Source organism: Orcinus orca, chromosome 16, assembly GCF_937001465.1.
Source record: "Orcinus orca chromosome 16, mOrcOrc1.1, whole genome shotgun sequence".
NCBI classification, from domain to species: domain Eukaryota; kingdom Metazoa; phylum Chordata; class Mammalia; order Artiodactyla; family Delphinidae; genus Orcinus; species Orcinus orca.
In genome coordinates, this window is record NC_064574.1 from 85,947,115 (window position 1) to 85,963,231 (window position 16,117).

Here is a 16,117-nt window from a genome sequence, read left to right on the forward strand (position 1 = left end):
CTAGCAGCCAGGGAAGAAAGGGAAACCCAGCAGAGTCTTTATATCTTACCTGGTGGCAAAACGTTTTAGCGCTTTGGAAGCAGGAAAAACGTTTCCCTTGTACTTGATTCTAAGAGGTTTTTTTTCTTTTTCTCTTTGGCACGGATCGTTATACGAGGAACACTGAACAGCCTCGTGGGTGACGTGTTCAGAAGTGATTTCACATAAACGCAGAAGCATTCCATGCGGCCTTTTTCTCTATCACCAGTTCACAAAAGCTGAGAGTACTATTAAGATGTCGCCCCGCAAGGATGTTCCCGTGTTGGCTCTGTGCTAATTAGGCCCCAGCAGAGCTAGTGTGTCACTCCACTGCGCCATCCTAACGTTGGAACGTGGGAAACCCAGAGAAATGGTTCACAGTGTGGCCCTAAACCCAGGTAGAGGCGAACAGGCAGCAGAAAGACACGTACGGAGGCGGAAGGGAGCCCTGGCGAAGTCCGAGGCACCCCTGACAGCAGGACCACGTGAGACCACACTTTTTTGTGCCCACACGTCACGCATGAGTCCAAAACCCTGAGTTTTTTGGGTGACTTACTCGAAGGCCGGTTAACAACAGAGCAGGGCTGACATCCCAGCTCCCTGGACTTTCCTCCCTGCAGAGGGAAGGCGTGGAGAGTCTCAAAGTAGCCCAGGGAGTATGGTGTCCACCGCTGGGCATCCCCTTCCACCCTCCAGGGCTCAACTCTGAATGGTAGAAGGGCTCAGGCACTCCCCCGGAAGACTCGGGGTTGCCGAGACAGGGGGTGAAGTCACCTGCACCCCCCGCCGGGTGGGCCGTTTTGGGGGCGCCCAGGGGTCTTCCACAGCCAGAGCGCTCCAGGCCTCACAGTGCCCGTGGATCCCCTAGATGTGGGTGGGATTGCAGGGGGGCTCCGTTGAGGGCCTGCTTGGGACCAGCCCTCTGGCAGCTTACGCCCAGCCGGGGAAGAGAGTGTACTGATGGCGCCCAGACAGCTAAGGAACTTGTGCCACCTGCTAGGTGTCCCCTGTGTTGAGGGGGGGCGTGACTGACCTAGGCGCCCGGGGCGGAGCCCGGATCTGAACGGAGGTCTCCCGAGCCCGGGTTACGCCTTCCTCCACCCCCTCCCCTCTGTCCGCAGTTCGTCAGCAGGTCGGAGAACAAGTACAAAAGGATGAACAGCCACGAGCGCGTGCGCATCGTCGCGGGGAGCCCGCGGGGGAGCCTGGCCCGGTCCTCGCTGGACGCCACGAAGTTCCTGACCGAGAAGCAGGAAGGTGTGGTGCCGACCACCCAGCCCCTCCCCACGCACGCGCGGCGGCCTCGGGTGTGGGCGGGCCGCGGGGGCCCCGAGAGGGGGGCTGGGACGTCTGCTCCCTCCAAAGCAAGGGTAGCGCCTGGGGAGGAGCTGCCCGGCCCTGGCCGGGAGGACCGACAGCCGCCGGGCGCATCCTGCCAAGTTCCCCCGACCGACGCCCGCCGTACTTGGTTTGGGCCCAGACGCCCGTGTTATTTGGAGCTGTTTGCTGGGAAGCGTTTACCTATCGATTCTCCCCCCGCTGGGCACCGACCGCCCCTTATCGTGAAGCCAGCGAGGGGCCTCCCGGTGCGCGGTCCCCTGCGGAAGGCCCTGCCGGCGGCGAGCAAGCCCTCCCAGGGCCACGCTGGCCCCGGCGCTGATGGTGACGAGGGCCAGGGCGCCTCTCCACTGCAGCCTCAGCCCAGGCCCTCCCTGGACAGCTTAGCACCTGGAGTGTGTTACGCGCTTCTTGCCGGCGCCTCCTGGCCTGTGAGCGGGGCCGTCTCCCTGGCCCAGCACTGTTGGCCCAGCTGCCAGAACAGAGCCCGGCCCACGGGTCACTCCGTAATCTCGCCTGGATGGCGGAAGGGCGTCCCGGGCCGCCGGCTGGCGTCGATTTGTACGGCTGGTCTTGAGAACTAGCCCCCGTGTCCCATCCCCACCCCCAAATGGCTTTCAGGGCTCCATGGAGCCGAGAGGGCACCTGGGCTGCCCCTGCCCCAGGCGGTACCAGCCCTTCCCTGTCCCCTCCCAGAGCTGGACCCCGAGAGCGAGCTGGGCAAGAACCTCAGCCTGATCCCCTACAGCCTGGTGCGCGCCTTCTACTGCGAGCGCCGCCGGCCCGTCCTCTTCACGCCCACCATGCTGGCCAAGGCGCTGGTGCAGAAGCTGCTCAACTCGGGGGGCGCGATGGAGTTCACCATGTGCAAGCCGGGTGAGCCGCCCGCTGCAGGCTGCCCTCCTTTCCCCTCCCCCGCCGCCTGCATCAGGGCCTCAGGGGCCAACGGAAGGGTGCGGATGGCTGGCTGCCGTGGGGACTGTAAAGGGGGACCCTGACCTTGCCCGCAATTGAGAAGCCACGGGGTCTAGTGGAGGAGACGAGATTCACTTCCACGTGGCCAGAAAGGGATCAGACACGCAGCGCTGTCGAGCCCAGGAAGCAGGGCGGGGCCTGGACGGGACAGTCGGCCCGAGACCACCTGTGCCGTCCTCAGGACTGGCCCCTCTCCCCGCAGATGTTGTCACGAGAGACGAGTTCCTCAGAAAGCAGAAGACAGAGACCATCATCTACTCCCGAGAGAAGAACCCCAACTCCTTTGAATGTGTCGTTCCCGCCCACATCGAGGCTGTGGCAGCCAAGGTGAGGCCAGCTGGAGGCGGACGGGGCTTGTGAGCCGCCTGCGCCATGGAGAGGGCGATGCTCTCACCTCGCCGCGGGTGAACCTCCTTCTTCTCTCCCTCGACCACGTGCTCACGTCTCCAAGCCCTGTCCTGCGGGGTTGGAGGAACCTCCTCTGTTTCTGATGGCTTCCTGGTGGTGGTCCTCTGGTCCGCGTCGTTCAGGGATGTGTGTGCGCCTGGCGGTGATGACAGGGGCCAGAGATAGCGAGCAGGAGGGCGACAGGCACCGTGTTCGCCAAGTGGGGGAAGTGGCCCATCAGAAGGCTTCTCGGCAGTGACGCAGAAAAGGCGTCTGCGCGCAGTTTGGAGTCTGCTGGAGCCAGGCTTTGAGACCCTGGCCGGCCCTGAGCGTGGAGTTCTTCCTCGCTCCAGGGCTGGATGAAGGTGGGGCTCTCGGCCCACGAGGATGGTCACGGCCCCGGAGTCTGGGATGGTGACCTGGGGGACGGCAAGAGCAGGAGTCCAGCCGGAGATTCCGAACCTGCCGCCCAGCCGGTGGTCACTCCCGCCCCCTCCCGCATCGTCACACGGATCGGAGCACGGGCAGAGCTGTCGGCCCGCCGTGAAGCGTTTGTTGGGTGTTAAAGTTTAGGGAGTCGTGACAGCTGGAGCCGATGGACAGTGAGTGGGCAGGGCTGGAGCTGAGACCATTCTGGCTGCGAAGGGCTTCCCATCCAGGAATCCGTGCTGTTAGAAATCCAGCAGTGGCTCTGCTGGCGAGACAGAGGAGCGGTGACCGGGGGCGCAGGGGCCTGGGGCTGGCCATCTCTGCCACTGGACCTGGGTGCTGGTTCCACCGGCATGTTCACTTTGTGAAAACCCACTGAGCTGCAGGCTTAGGAGCACGTGCGCTTTTCTATATTCAAGTTCAGTGCAGAGGTTTAAGTGGCAAAACAGGGATCATCCTTCTTCAGAAACGACGCGTTCTCAGGCCCCAGGGAGTCGTGCTTGAGAGCCCTTACGTCCTCCCCGGAGCATCCGGCCGCCTCACCTTCCCTGTGTTTTCCATCCACCCCGTCCTAGTACCCAGAGCGCCTCACAGGCAGAATAGAGGAGCAGGTGTTCTCCACACTGACTTGGGTTTTTATTAAGACTCACGCACACTGCCTGATTAACCCCGGGCTGGGTGCCGGGGCTCTGCCAGCACCCATCCCTGTGCAGGGAGAGCCAGGTGTCCGGACGGGGGGCCTTGTCTCTCAGAGGTTGGGTTCTGCCTGGCTCGTTCTCTGGTTCAGCGGGGGTCACGCGGGGCTGTCTCGCCCCCGGCTCTGTCCCGTGGAGCCAGACCCTGCCCGGTAGACCCGCCCCAGGCACCCACACAGGCCGAGGAGGCAATGGGCCCCCGCTGACCTCCGGCCACTGTGTCTGCAGAACAAGCACTGTCTGCTGGAGGCCGGGATCAGCTGCACCAGGGACCTGATCAAGTCCCGCATCTACCCCATCGTGCTCTTCATCCGGGTGTCGGAGAAGAACATCAAGAAGTTCAGGTAGGGCTCCGGGACCCCCCGCAGGGGCCCTAAAGCACCCCTGCACTCCCCGACCTCACCAAGCCTCTGGGGCTCCCGCCAAGAACAGCTGGCTGTGTTGGGCCCACCCCCTCCCCCGAGCATCCCTTTAGTGAACCTTATCGAAGGTCAGTCCCCGGTCCAGGGGGACATGGCCCTGACCCCTCCAGCAATGGAAACAGTAACACACGCACACACGCGCGCGCGTGCGCGCGCAAAACGCGTCCAGGAAGATGGGTGCCAGGGGGGATGGGGGCGCCCTGGGACCCAGGTGGCCCGGGAAGCCAGCATTGGAGCAGGACCCACCACGGCGAGGCCAGGCCGGGCAGGTGCAGAGGGCACAGCTGGCTCCCAGACCCCCAGGCGGGGATGACCCAGAGGAGGCCAGTGTGCTGGGCAGAGCGGTGAGAGGTGACTGGGGCCGAAGGGGTCCAGACCACACTGGGCCGTGTCGGCCACGGAAGGATGTGACGTCTCCTGAGTGAGACGGGAGCTACTGACGATCTTGAGGAGTGACTTAATCTAATAAGGGATGTAAAGGCCCCGCTGGCTGCTGCGTCGAGACGCAGGCGTCGTGACGGCCCACACGAGGCGTAGTGATGCTGGGACCACATCCTGTCTGGCGGGCGATGAGGAAAGGTCGGATTCTGGGTCCGTGTTCAAGGTCGGGCCTGTGTGATTGTTGAAGGGTTAGCAGTAAGGTTTGCTAGGAAGAGGAAAGCAGGGTGATGCTGAGGTGGGGGCGGGGCGTGGCCCGCCTGTCACGTGACACCATCTCTGCTCCCCACCCTTCCTTGCAACACAACTGCAGCTGACACTGAGAGAGGTCAGGCCACTCCATTCTCTCCACAAATATTTACCGAGCGCGCCTATTGAGGACCAGGCCCAGGACCCCATGAGTGAACAAAGGAGCGCAGAGTCCCCACCTCACCACCTCCCACACGTTAGGACGGCTGCTGTCCAAAACGCAGAAACTCACACCTGTTGGCCCAGATGGGGAGAAATTGGAGCCCTTGCGCACTGCTGGTTGGGAACATAAAAGGGTGCAGCTGCTGCGAAAACTGTAAGGAGTTTCCTCAAAAATTAAAGTAGAACTACCACGTGATCCGGAAGTCACACTTCTCAGTCTCTACCCAAAAGAATTCAAAGCAGGGTCTTCAAGAGGTATTTGCGCAGCCATGTTCACAGCGGCATCATTCCCGGTAGCCGAAAGGCAGAAGCAACCCAAGTGTCCACTGACAGATAAATGGATAAACAAAACGTGGTCCATCCCTACAAGAGAACGTGATTCTGCCTTAAAAAGGAAGGAGACTGACACATGGTGAAACATGGCTGGACCTTGAGGACATGATGCTCAGTGAAGCAAGCCAGACACAGAAGGACAGACACTGTGCGATCCCACTTCTACGAGGTCCCTGGGGGGGGGGTCAGATGCACAGAGACAGACAGTAGAGGGGTGGGTGCCAGGGGTTGAGAGGCAGGGGGAAGTGATCGTTCAATGGGTCGAGTTTCAGTTTTGCAAGGCGAGAAAGTTAAGGAGATGGACGCACTTCGCTGCGAATGACTTACCACTGCTGAGATGTACACTTACAAGTGGTCAGGATGGGAAATTTTATTTTACGTGTACTTTACCACAATTAAAAAGACTTTAAAGTCCCCACCTCTTAGGATTCCCTAAGGAACAGAATAAAAGGGCACAGTGCGTAAGGTGCTAAGTGGTAGAGGTTATGGAGAAACAAAGCGGGGAAGGCAGCGTCGGTAGGGTGCCCGGGTGAGGCGGGGGCAGCACGGGGTGGCCCCACAGCACGGGTCCGCCCAGCCAAGCCACGCCCCTGTGCGTCTCCCTCGCCCTTCCTCGCCCGCAGGAAGATGCTGTCCCGGCCGGAGACCGAGGAGGAGTTCCTGCGCCTGTGTCGGCTGAAGGAGAAGGAGCTGGAGGCCCTGCCGTGCCTCTACGCCAGCGTGGAGGCGGACATGTGGGGCAGCGTGGAGGAGCTGCTCCGCGTCATCAAAGACAAGATCGGGGACGAGCAGCGCAAGACCGTCTGGGTGGACGAGGACCAGCTGTGAGGCGGGGGCACCGCTGAGTCCCAACGGGACTCGGGAGGGGGGTCCGAATCCCGCGGGGCCACGCCGAGGGGCGAGGGGCGTCCTGCTGCCTAGACGGCCTGGGGGCTCAGTCCTCCCGTTGAGGGAGAAGGGAGACCTTCCAGGGAGCCCCCCGGGGGCAGATGCTGGTCGGGAGGGAGCAGGGAGCGGTCCACTCCACCGAGGGCTGACCTGCTGAGTCGGCCAGCCCTGCAGGCGTGAGTCGGGAGACAGGACCCCACGAAGGACACAGAGCCAGGTCGGAGGCCAGCGGCCCCTGGAAGCCGGAACAGCAGTTGAATGTCACGCGTGGAATAGGTGTGCTGCCCGTAGGGAGGGGACCTGAAAGCCAGGCATCCCCCAGCCCTCGGGACACAGGATATGCGCATTCCCAGGCAGAGGGGGAGGGGTGCCCTGCTGTTGTTTCTCGTGCATTAAAATTTCTCCAATTCCTTGTTTTCAACCAATTGTTTAATAGTTTGCAGAGGCTCTCAGCTCTTGCACCCTTCCTCATCTACAAACCCCTCCCAGCGAGCTCAGTTCAGGCCCCGTGTCATACGCAGGGTGAAGGTAGGGTGACCGTGCGTCCCAGTTTTCCCAGGACAGGCCTGATTTACAGCTGATTTACAGCACCCGCTCTAAGATGCTTCCTGATTTGGACGATAAATTGTATCGTCACCCTGGGAAGGGCCCCCCACCCACCTTTCATAGGCTGCCGGGAAGGTCTCACTGCCTACACCCCTGCATCCCCTGGCGGCAGCCGCAGGCTAGGCCCTCCTGACCCAGCTCCCCCGCACGTGTGCTCCGGCTCTCTGTGCAGGTAGCATCCTACGTGATGCAGCCTCGCTCCATCTTTCAGTTCAGGAAGCAGCACGTGGTCCAAGGCCCTCCGGTGGGCTTACTGCCCACGGCCCAGGAGCCACACTCCCTCCACAGCAGACAGCAAAGGCTTTATGGGCTCCAGAACCATTCTTCTTCTTGACCCTCTCAATGCAAACTTCCTGAGTACAGACCCGACAGGCACAGCCAAACCGGGCCAGCTCCAGCCTGGCACAGTGGCGAGTACTCATTCAGCAGCCGGTAGGTGGCAGGCTGGGGTTCAGACCTAGGTCTGTGTGTTCATGGGAGTTGTGGGAGCGACTGCTCGTTGGTAATCCACGTCTACACTGCCTTTCTCACCAACCGAATCCTGGTTTTCTCCTGGGAAACCACGCGCACAGCTAAAAGACCATAGTCCCCAGCCTCCCTGGCAGCAAGAGTGATCGAAGAAATGGAAGGCAAGGTCCAGGGTAGAGACAAAGCAGACAAACAGCCCTTCCTCCCGTTTCCTGCCGAAAATACAGACGTGATGGCTGGATCTCCTGCAGTCATTTTGGATCTTGAGGTGCCCTTGAAGAGGGAAACCCTGCACGGAGGATGGTGGAACAGAAAGCCAGAGTCACTGATGACACTTTGCAGCCCGGCACTGGCGCTGGGGTTTCTTTTACATGAGGTTGAAATCAATTTTTATCTTGTATTAAATGGTTGTTATTTTGGTTCTCAGTTACTTGCAGCGTCAAGCAATTCTTAACAGACATAGTTTTGAATTGCTTTATGGTTTCAGATACCATGGACATGCGTTGATGACCCTCCGGTAGGTTTTATTGAAGATATGAATTATTAATAAAAGAACTCTTAACAAATACCTCATCCTAAAACAATAGTGTGTGTCCTGTAGCAGTTTCTAGCATTTCAACTCTTAGAAATTGCATCAGTACCACAGAGCCCTGGGAGGTATGAGCTGGGGGTGGGGGGTCCTAGGAGGGGGCCGGGTTCTCTCCTCCCTGTGACGATCCATCTCTACAGCACAGGGTCTGAGTTTGCCTGGGAGTATGTTGCCTTAAAAAAGTAAAAAATTCCTCCAGGGTTTCCCTGGTGGCGCAGTGGTTAAGAATCCGCCTGCCAATGCAGGGGACACGGGTTCGAGCCGTGGTCCGGCAAGATCCCACATGCCGCAGAGCATCTAAGCCTGGGCTCCACAACTACTGAGCCCATGTGCCACAACTACTGAAGCCCGTGTGCCTAGAGCCCATGCTCTGCAACAAGAGAAGGCACTGCAGTGAGAAGCCCGTGCAGCGCAACGTAGAGTAGCGATGAAGACCCAACGCAGCCAAAACTAATAAATAAAATAAATAAATTTATTTTTAAAAAAAATTCCTCCAAGAGCCAGTAAGCGATGATGCTTTCTCCAAAACGGCCCCCAGAAACAAGCTGGATGTGCTGGGTCTGGAGAAGCCATGATTCCAGAGGCCCAGGGGTGATTATTTAGGGCCAGATAAACCACCACACGAGGAGATGCAGGAGCTGGAAGGTCTTCTGCTTCCATCTTGTTAGAGCTCTAAGTCAAACAGTAAATTTTCCCCAGGCCCGGGCAATCGTGTTTCCACTTAGAAACCGTGCTTCCTTGTAAGTACTTAGAGCCAAGGGGACAGACGTGACTGGAAAGGAGTCCCGGAGTAAAAGGCCTGCTGATTTATTTGTATTTATTTATTTAACTTTAGAATTCTCAGGCTTGTGCAGGATAACCAAACCCGCAACTCGCATATAACTGGGGGTGGGTGGGTGGTGGACAAGAAGGGATGGAGACAGGCCACGCTTGGAGAAAATACCTTAAAAGAATGTGTGGTGGGGTTTTTTTCCCAAGTAATTTCAGCCAGGCTCCAGGACACAGGGCTGCAGGGTTGTATATATGTTAATCAGCTGGGGTGGGAGGAGAGAAGTGAGGGATGAGTTCCGTGCCCTGGGTCACTCCCTGCACGAAAGAAAGTCGGGAGAAGGCGGTGGGAGGCGGGGTTTGGTACCCCAGGGAGTCAGGCCACGTGAGGATTTCAAAGGAGACCCGTGACAGCATCTGCTCAAGCTCCGGGCTTCCGACTGGCCCGTGGGGCTGGGTGGTGAGGGCGCGCGCGGAGCTCCCTGCGAAGTCTGGCTGCAGCTGGAATTGCCACACCAGGGCCTGCAAGCTCAGTGTTTCCTTTGGAGCCAGCCCAGGACGCCGGGAGGCTGCCCTGAGCCACACAGTGGGGCGTGCAGCCTGCACAGCAAGCCCAGGCCCCAGGGTCTGGAAACGACCCTGTGCCAGGCGGATGACACCACTGACAAACGCTTGGTCCACCTCCAAGGGCACCAGCCACGCAGCTCAGAGCCCCAGAAAGCATGTTGTACGTGTAGACCTACATTTTTCTCGGGAGAAAGTCCAGGCTTTCTCAGATTCCTAAGGGGTCCTGTAATCCCCAGAAGATTAAGGACAATTGCTCTTGGGTTGGGCAAATATTAACAAGTTTTTGAGCTCCTACTCTGTGCCAAGCACTTCCTAAATGTTCTTCTACTTACTGATCCCAAAACTCTTCTCCATGTTATATGGGAGAAAATTAAGGCTCAGAGAGGTTAAATGACTTGACCAAGGTCACACAGCTGATGGCTGGAACTCCACCCAGGCCTGGCTGATTGGCTACCTGCAGGCTCTTAACTGGATCTTCTAATTCAGAGGTGCTATTTGGGGCCCTGGTGACATCTGTGTGCCTCTCCTCTGCTCTTCCAGTGACTGGGGAAGTGGTTGGTGTCCAGGGCAGTGTCTGGTCTGGGGCCAGGTCACTAAGTGATCAGATCGAGGATGTGGATTTCCTCTCTTGGACCGAGGCAGCCTTCTCCCACCCAGCAATACCACCTGAGCAGGCCCTGGGTTTCTACCTAATCAGGCCACAGTCTGGGGGCGAGGTGGGTGGGAATGCAGGAAAGGAATGTCTTTGAGCCCCAGTGCCATGCTGTCATGCTGCTCTCAAAAGCCGTTGCATCCAAGGGCCTTGTTCTCCTGTAAGTGTGTCCATCTGGGTTGGTGTCCCCCTCCCAGCCCTGTTTCGCTCCCCCTCCGAGGCTTGCCTTTGGCCGTCCCGCCAAGGTCAACCAAGATGCTATGGCCACGTGATGGGGAGGCCCGGCTCCCAGTGCCCTGCTCCAGCCCATTTTATTATCCAGAGTGTTCTGCAGGGGTTCCAACAACTTCCAGAAAGCCTTGCCTCTGGGCTCTGAGGGCCTGGCACCAGAAGGGGAGAAATGCAAACTCCAGAAAGGGGGGGGGGGGGGGCGCTGCTCCAGCTGAGGCTGAACCTTGGCTTTTAGTTTCAATTTCAAACCCCAGGAACCCAAACCGAAAGCAGCAGGCAGTGTTCCCCACGCCCACTGTTCTGGCTCCCACCCTCCCACCCACTCAGGCCAGCTTGCTGCCCCCAGAGGCCCGCATCCTTCTGGGGTCACCGGGCTGTGGGTAGCTGGGGAGGAGAAGAGAGCCCCCGGGGGGGCAGCTCCATCCTCAAGGGGCTGTGACCAGCTTGAAAGCAGCAGCACGTGCAGCGCACCTGCCGGGCCCGTCCCCAGGCGGTCGTGGGACACGGGGACGTGAGGGCATCCACCCGTCACCTGCATGGTACCGGGAACCTCAGAGAGGGGAGAGGCCTCGAGGAAACGTGGTTCACCATCGTTTTTAATCTGGAATTTCTGTATCTATTTTTAATATAACACCCAGAGTTCAAAAGCCACATGTTCTAAAAGGCCATCCGTTTAAAATTCTCACCTCTGCCCGTCCTCGTACCCCCCATACACACAGGAAGCCACCTTTCTTAGGTCTGTGTGCCTTTCGCAGTTCTCACGCACAGACGAGCGATACCCACGCCTATTCCCCTCTGCTGCACGACCGAAAACACATTATTCACACCGTTCTCTGCCTGCCTTTATTTATTTTATTCTTTTTACTGAAGCATGTTCCTGGGGGCTCTTTCCTTATTCCTTCTCGCACCTGTCTAGTGTCCCCTGTCTGGATCCCGGCATTTCCTCGGCCGCCCGCGTTGATGACCCAGGGAACAGCTGTGCCTCTGCATCCCTTTGCCCGGAGGCCCTGCAGGACATGCTCCCCTGAGAGGGGGTTGCAGTGGCGTGTTCCCTCGCCTGGTCCACACCGCCCTCTGCCGGCCGCTGCGGGTCCTCACGGCCCGGGGCTTCTGCTGCTGACGGCCTGGCGCCCCGCTCTGGGACTCTTCCATTCGGGCCCGTCGGACCCGCAGGGGCCGCTGGCTTCCGGAGGGCCGACTCGCCACCACCTTCGAGCCTCGGTTACACTTGGCGGTTCCAAGACCGTGCCACCTGGCGCTGCTCTTTGCTGCCAAACGGTGTGTGTGGTTTGTGGACTGTGGTCCCTTCCAGGGGCTCGGGGGCGTGGGGGGGGGAGTTTGGTGCTGGGACCCCAGTCCACCTCCACGAGATACAGGCCGGCCCCTCCCCCATCCTCTCAGAGACACTCGTCCACACAGGCCTAACACTGAATTCACGCCTGCACCCCACCCGTCCCTGACCCGGTCACTCAGCCAAAAACCTGGTTTTCGTTCTCTCTCTGTCTTGCCTCTCTCTGTCTTCCTGTCTCTGTTTCTGTCTCCGTTTCTCTCTCTCTCTCTCTCTCTCTCTCTCTCTCTCTCTCTCACACACACACACACACACACACACACACACACACACACTCACATCACTGCATCCTCCGTCACCTCATCTCACTGATTAAACCCTTTACTGCCTACCACATCGGCTTACCTCTCCCCTGTCCCCCGGCCACCACCCTGGTCCAGGTGGTCCTTGTCTCTCACAGGACGGCCAGGAGCCCCTCTCACACCACACTCACCACACCCAACCACATCGGCCCTGTTGCTTTTCCTCTGGACCCTGGGGCCTCACACACACTGTTCCTCTTCTCTGAAACACTGTTCCCTTCACTCTGCCTGATTAACTGCCACTCAGCCTTCAGGTGTCAGCTGAACCATCACCTCTGGGAGGTGGAGAGGCTCCCTCCCTGGCCTGAGCTGAGGTCCACGCCCTGTCACAACCCTCATCTTCCCGTGTTGGAATGACTGTCGATTGTCTGTCTTAACTGTGAGTGTCACAAAGGTGGAGAGCATGCCTGTTTCGTTCACCCCTCGCCTCCAGTGGCTGGGTGCTGGCGGCCTGCTGGGATGACACACAATTAAGCAAGTCATTGCATTGCCGTTGCAATTTCCCAGGGTCCAGCAAGGATGTTCAAGAGTGATGCGGGCCAGAATAAGGCAATAGGGACAGGTGGGGACCATGGCAAACTGGCAAACACATAATCCATCTAAAAGGGGCAGCTGGAACTCACCCCCAGTTGCTTGGTTGCGGGTAAGAAACAACACCCTGTCTTGCCAGAGCTGATTATTCAACAGAGGCGTCCCCCAGTGTTCCTACAGAGTTTGGACCAGGCCACGTCAGGCATCCACCCCTGGTGCGACCAGCCGTGGGCACCAGCAGGCCGGGGTTGGGGGACTTGCCATTTGCAGAAAAGGAGTCATAAGTGGAGGCCCCCGAGGCAGTCCCACAAGCCCCAAAGACGTTCCCCACTCTGTGATTCTGGCTTTCCCTTGTGGCCTTAGCCTTCAGAGGAGAAAAAATCCAAGCAAGACACCAGAGGGATAATTTTCCATGTGGGCGGCTCAGAGCTCAGAGAGAAAAGAGGCAGCACATGGCCGCACCCACCCCGTGACCTTTCCTGGGCTCGCAGCTAACTTTTCTCTGGGTCCAGTTGTGTTGTTGAATTTTTATGCGTTTTTTAAAATGTAAACTGAAGGGGGAGGTCGCTTCTGTTCACGGGGCTCATGGGGGTCTCCGGGGAGCTGGGCCCGGCTGGGCTCCTCCTAAGGGCCAAGTCCGCCCCTCGCAGGCCGGGTTGGGGATGCAGTTGGCCGGCCCAGAAGCCGCCGCCCTGTGCCAGGCAGCTCCCCGGCCTCTTGTTAGCAGAGCTCTGCTGATGGATGAAGCAGCAGCCCCTGGACGGGGACGCCATGGCCCACGCAGGCCGCCTTCCCACACGCACATCAATTCCCCATCACCTCCCGTTAATTATTTGTTCGCGCCTGCCTCTGAGCACCGCTTCGGGTGAACCCTGCGGGATTGCTGCTCCCTTTGGTTTGGGGGCCTTAGACCTCTGATCTCAAAAAAGACCCTCCAAATTAGCCGAAGAGCGCCACCCCTCCAGCGGACCAGTGCACCTACTGTGTGCCAGGCACATTCACGAATGTCATTTCCAAGCCTGGCACCCATCTGCGCCGGTGGCAAGTGTCACCCCATTTAATAGATGGGGAAACTGAGGCTCGGAGGGGACTTGCCGCCAGGAAGGGGCAGAGCTGAGACTTGAAGAGGGAAACCTCAGGACTCTCATCCCAGCTGCCTGGGGCTTGCTCCAGTTTAGGGGCGGGGGTCAAGGTCAGACAAAAGTCAGGGAGGCTGGAGTGCTCAGGAGGGAGCGCTGAAGAGAGATGGGGATGCCCCCAACCCTGTGCTGAGGGGGCCTGTGGGAGAGGCCACAGGTACCGAGATGCAGGTGGGTTTGCCTCCTTCCGTCCTGTCGCCTCACCGGCCACTCATCCGTGCTGACCCCACGCCCTCACTCCCTGCACTGTCCCTGCTGCCAACAAAGCCCTCTGCCCGCAAGAGCACTTGGGCCTGGGTCCCTGGGCCCCTGGGCTTGCCCTCCGTGGCAGGGCCGCGGCGAGGCGGCAGGAAGTCTGGGGCTCCCGGACGTGGGCAGAGCCGCAGCTGCCTGTGAAGGGGGGGCGCGTGGCGTGGAGGAGGAAGAGGAGAGGAGGTTTCTGGTTTGTTTGGTTACTAAAATTAGCCATTGGTGAATGTGGGGGCCGAGGGCTCACACCGTTCTCTGAGCCCAGGCTGCTTCGAAACCCCAGGTGCGTGGCTAAAAATTGTATTGAAAGTTTCCGAGCCAGTCGGGGTGACTGGAAATGAATCTCTAATACAGGAATTTCTTTCTTTCCTATCACATGTCATGCTCGGTTCTGATCTTGTTTTGACCGATGCTGCATGTCTCCTCCAGCATTTGTGTCTCTGACTGAACGTGAATGTGGGTGCGAGGCTGTGAAATTGTGTTTGCCTCAGGGTGGAGGTGGGGAGAGATGGAGAGAAGCAGAGAAACAGAAAGAGACAGACATACAGAGGAACAGAGCTCAAGACTGAAAGACCCTCATCTCCTCCAGAGCAAGGCCCGCTCTTCCCCTTCCGTGCCCCCAGCCCAAGACCTGGCACGGGGACAGCAGGCATCTCGGTGACAGGTGTGCTCAGGTGTGGCTGCACAGTGAGGGGTCCTTGGGTATCTGTGGGCCGGAGAGGCAGCATCCCAGGGATGGCATGGAGAATTCTGAGTTCTAAGATAACTTTCTATGACCCACCCCAGCAAAGGGCATCTGTAAAGTAAGACTATAAAACCTGGGTGATGTACCACATGGAGTCACTGTGAGGACCAAGCAAGTTCACACAGGGAGCCCTCCACTTGGCATCTCTGGCTCAGCTGTTGCTAACTGCAGGTCTAGTGAGGCCAGGGCCCCTTGACTTCTCCAGTGGCATTTGCCCAAATTAGATGTTCAAAGCCAAACAAATGTGCCATTTCCCTCCCCACCCTATTCCTCTTCCCCCTCTGTATATGGCATCACACCCTCACCAGTCACTCAAGCTGGAAGGCTAACACTCAGCCTCAATTCATAGCTTAGCCTGCTTCTCTCCAGCCCACACCCCCGGCCAGCCCTCCTGACTGGATCACCCTCTGACTGGTCGACCAGCAGCAATTCTAACCCATTTTTGTGCCATGAACCCTTGGGCATCTGAAAACCCAGAGACTCTCTCAAAATAACATTTTTAAAAATTGAAGTATAGTTGATTTACAATATTGTGTTAGTTTCAGGTGTACAGCAAAGTGATTCAGTTATATATTTTTTTCTTTCCATTATAGGTTATTATAAGACACTGAGTAATAGAGTGCCCTGTGCTATACAGTATATCCTTATTATTTGTCTATTTATATATAGCAGTGCGTATCTGTTAATCCCAAACTCCTAATTTATCCCTCCCCCCTTTTCCCCTTTGGTAACCATCAGTTTGTTTTCTATGTCTGTGAGTCTGTTTCTGTTTGTAAATAAGTTCATTTGTATCATTTTTTAGATTCCACATATAAGTGATATGATATATTTGTCTTTGTCTGACTTCACTCAGTATGATAATCTCTAGGTCCATCCATGTTGCTACAAATAGCAATATTTTATTCTTTTTTATGGCTGAGTAATATGCCATTGTGTGTGTGTGTGTGTATATATATATATATATATATATATATATATATATACACACACACACACACACATCTTCTTTATCCATACATCTGTTGATGGACACTTAGGTTGCTTCCATGTCTTGGCTATTATAAGTAGTGCTGCTATAAACATTGGGGTGTTTTCCGGATATATGCCCAGGAGTGGGATTGCTGGATCATATGGTAACTCTATTTTTAGTTTTTTAAGGAACCTCCACGCTGTTTTCTGTAGTGGCTGCACCAATGTACATTCCCACCCACAGTATAGGAGGGTTCCCTTTTCTCCACACCCTCTCCAGCTTCAAAATAACATTTTTTAATGCATAAAATAAAATGCACAGGCTTGCAAAGGAAACTGTCTTTGTTGAAATACAGTTATCAAAATATTTAAAGAGCAAACCCGTAATCTGGTAATTTATGCCTTTGTCGTAAATGCATTAAATAACAATATTCACCAAGAAGATCCAGTGATGGGGCGGACCGCTGGCATTACCCCAAAGCTGTGATGAGCGTGGCGGCATTTCAGGCCACCTGTGACAGTCACAGGAGACACAGAGATGCCGGGTTTCTGTCAGCGAGCAAGTACCAGAGCTGTGCCCACAACCCTGTGGTCATCGCGTCCGTTCACAGCGGAAGGA

General features: G+C 57.3%; 1 protein-coding gene across 4 annotated transcripts in view; it reads left to right on the forward strand.

Moving 5' to 3' along the window:
- CARD11 (caspase recruitment domain family member 11) overlaps positions 1–7,834 on the forward strand; it is a 113,030-nt gene extending 105,196 nt beyond the window's left edge. For all 4 annotated transcript variants that reach the window (XM_004268968.4, XM_033426690.2, XM_049699653.1 and 1 more), the window contains 5 exons: positions 1,140–1,275; positions 2,053–2,232; positions 2,534–2,658; positions 4,071–4,186; positions 6,070–7,834. In XM_004268968.4, coding sequence (XP_004269016.2) covers positions 1,140–1,275; positions 2,053–2,232; positions 2,534–2,658; positions 4,071–4,186; positions 6,070–6,274 — 762 coding nt within the window. In that variant the 3' untranslated portion in view covers positions 6,275–7,834. The remainder of the gene's footprint in view (positions 1–1,139; positions 1,276–2,052; positions 2,233–2,533; positions 2,659–4,070; positions 4,187–6,069) is intronic.
- Positions 7,835–16,117: the final 8,283 nt, after the last annotated feature.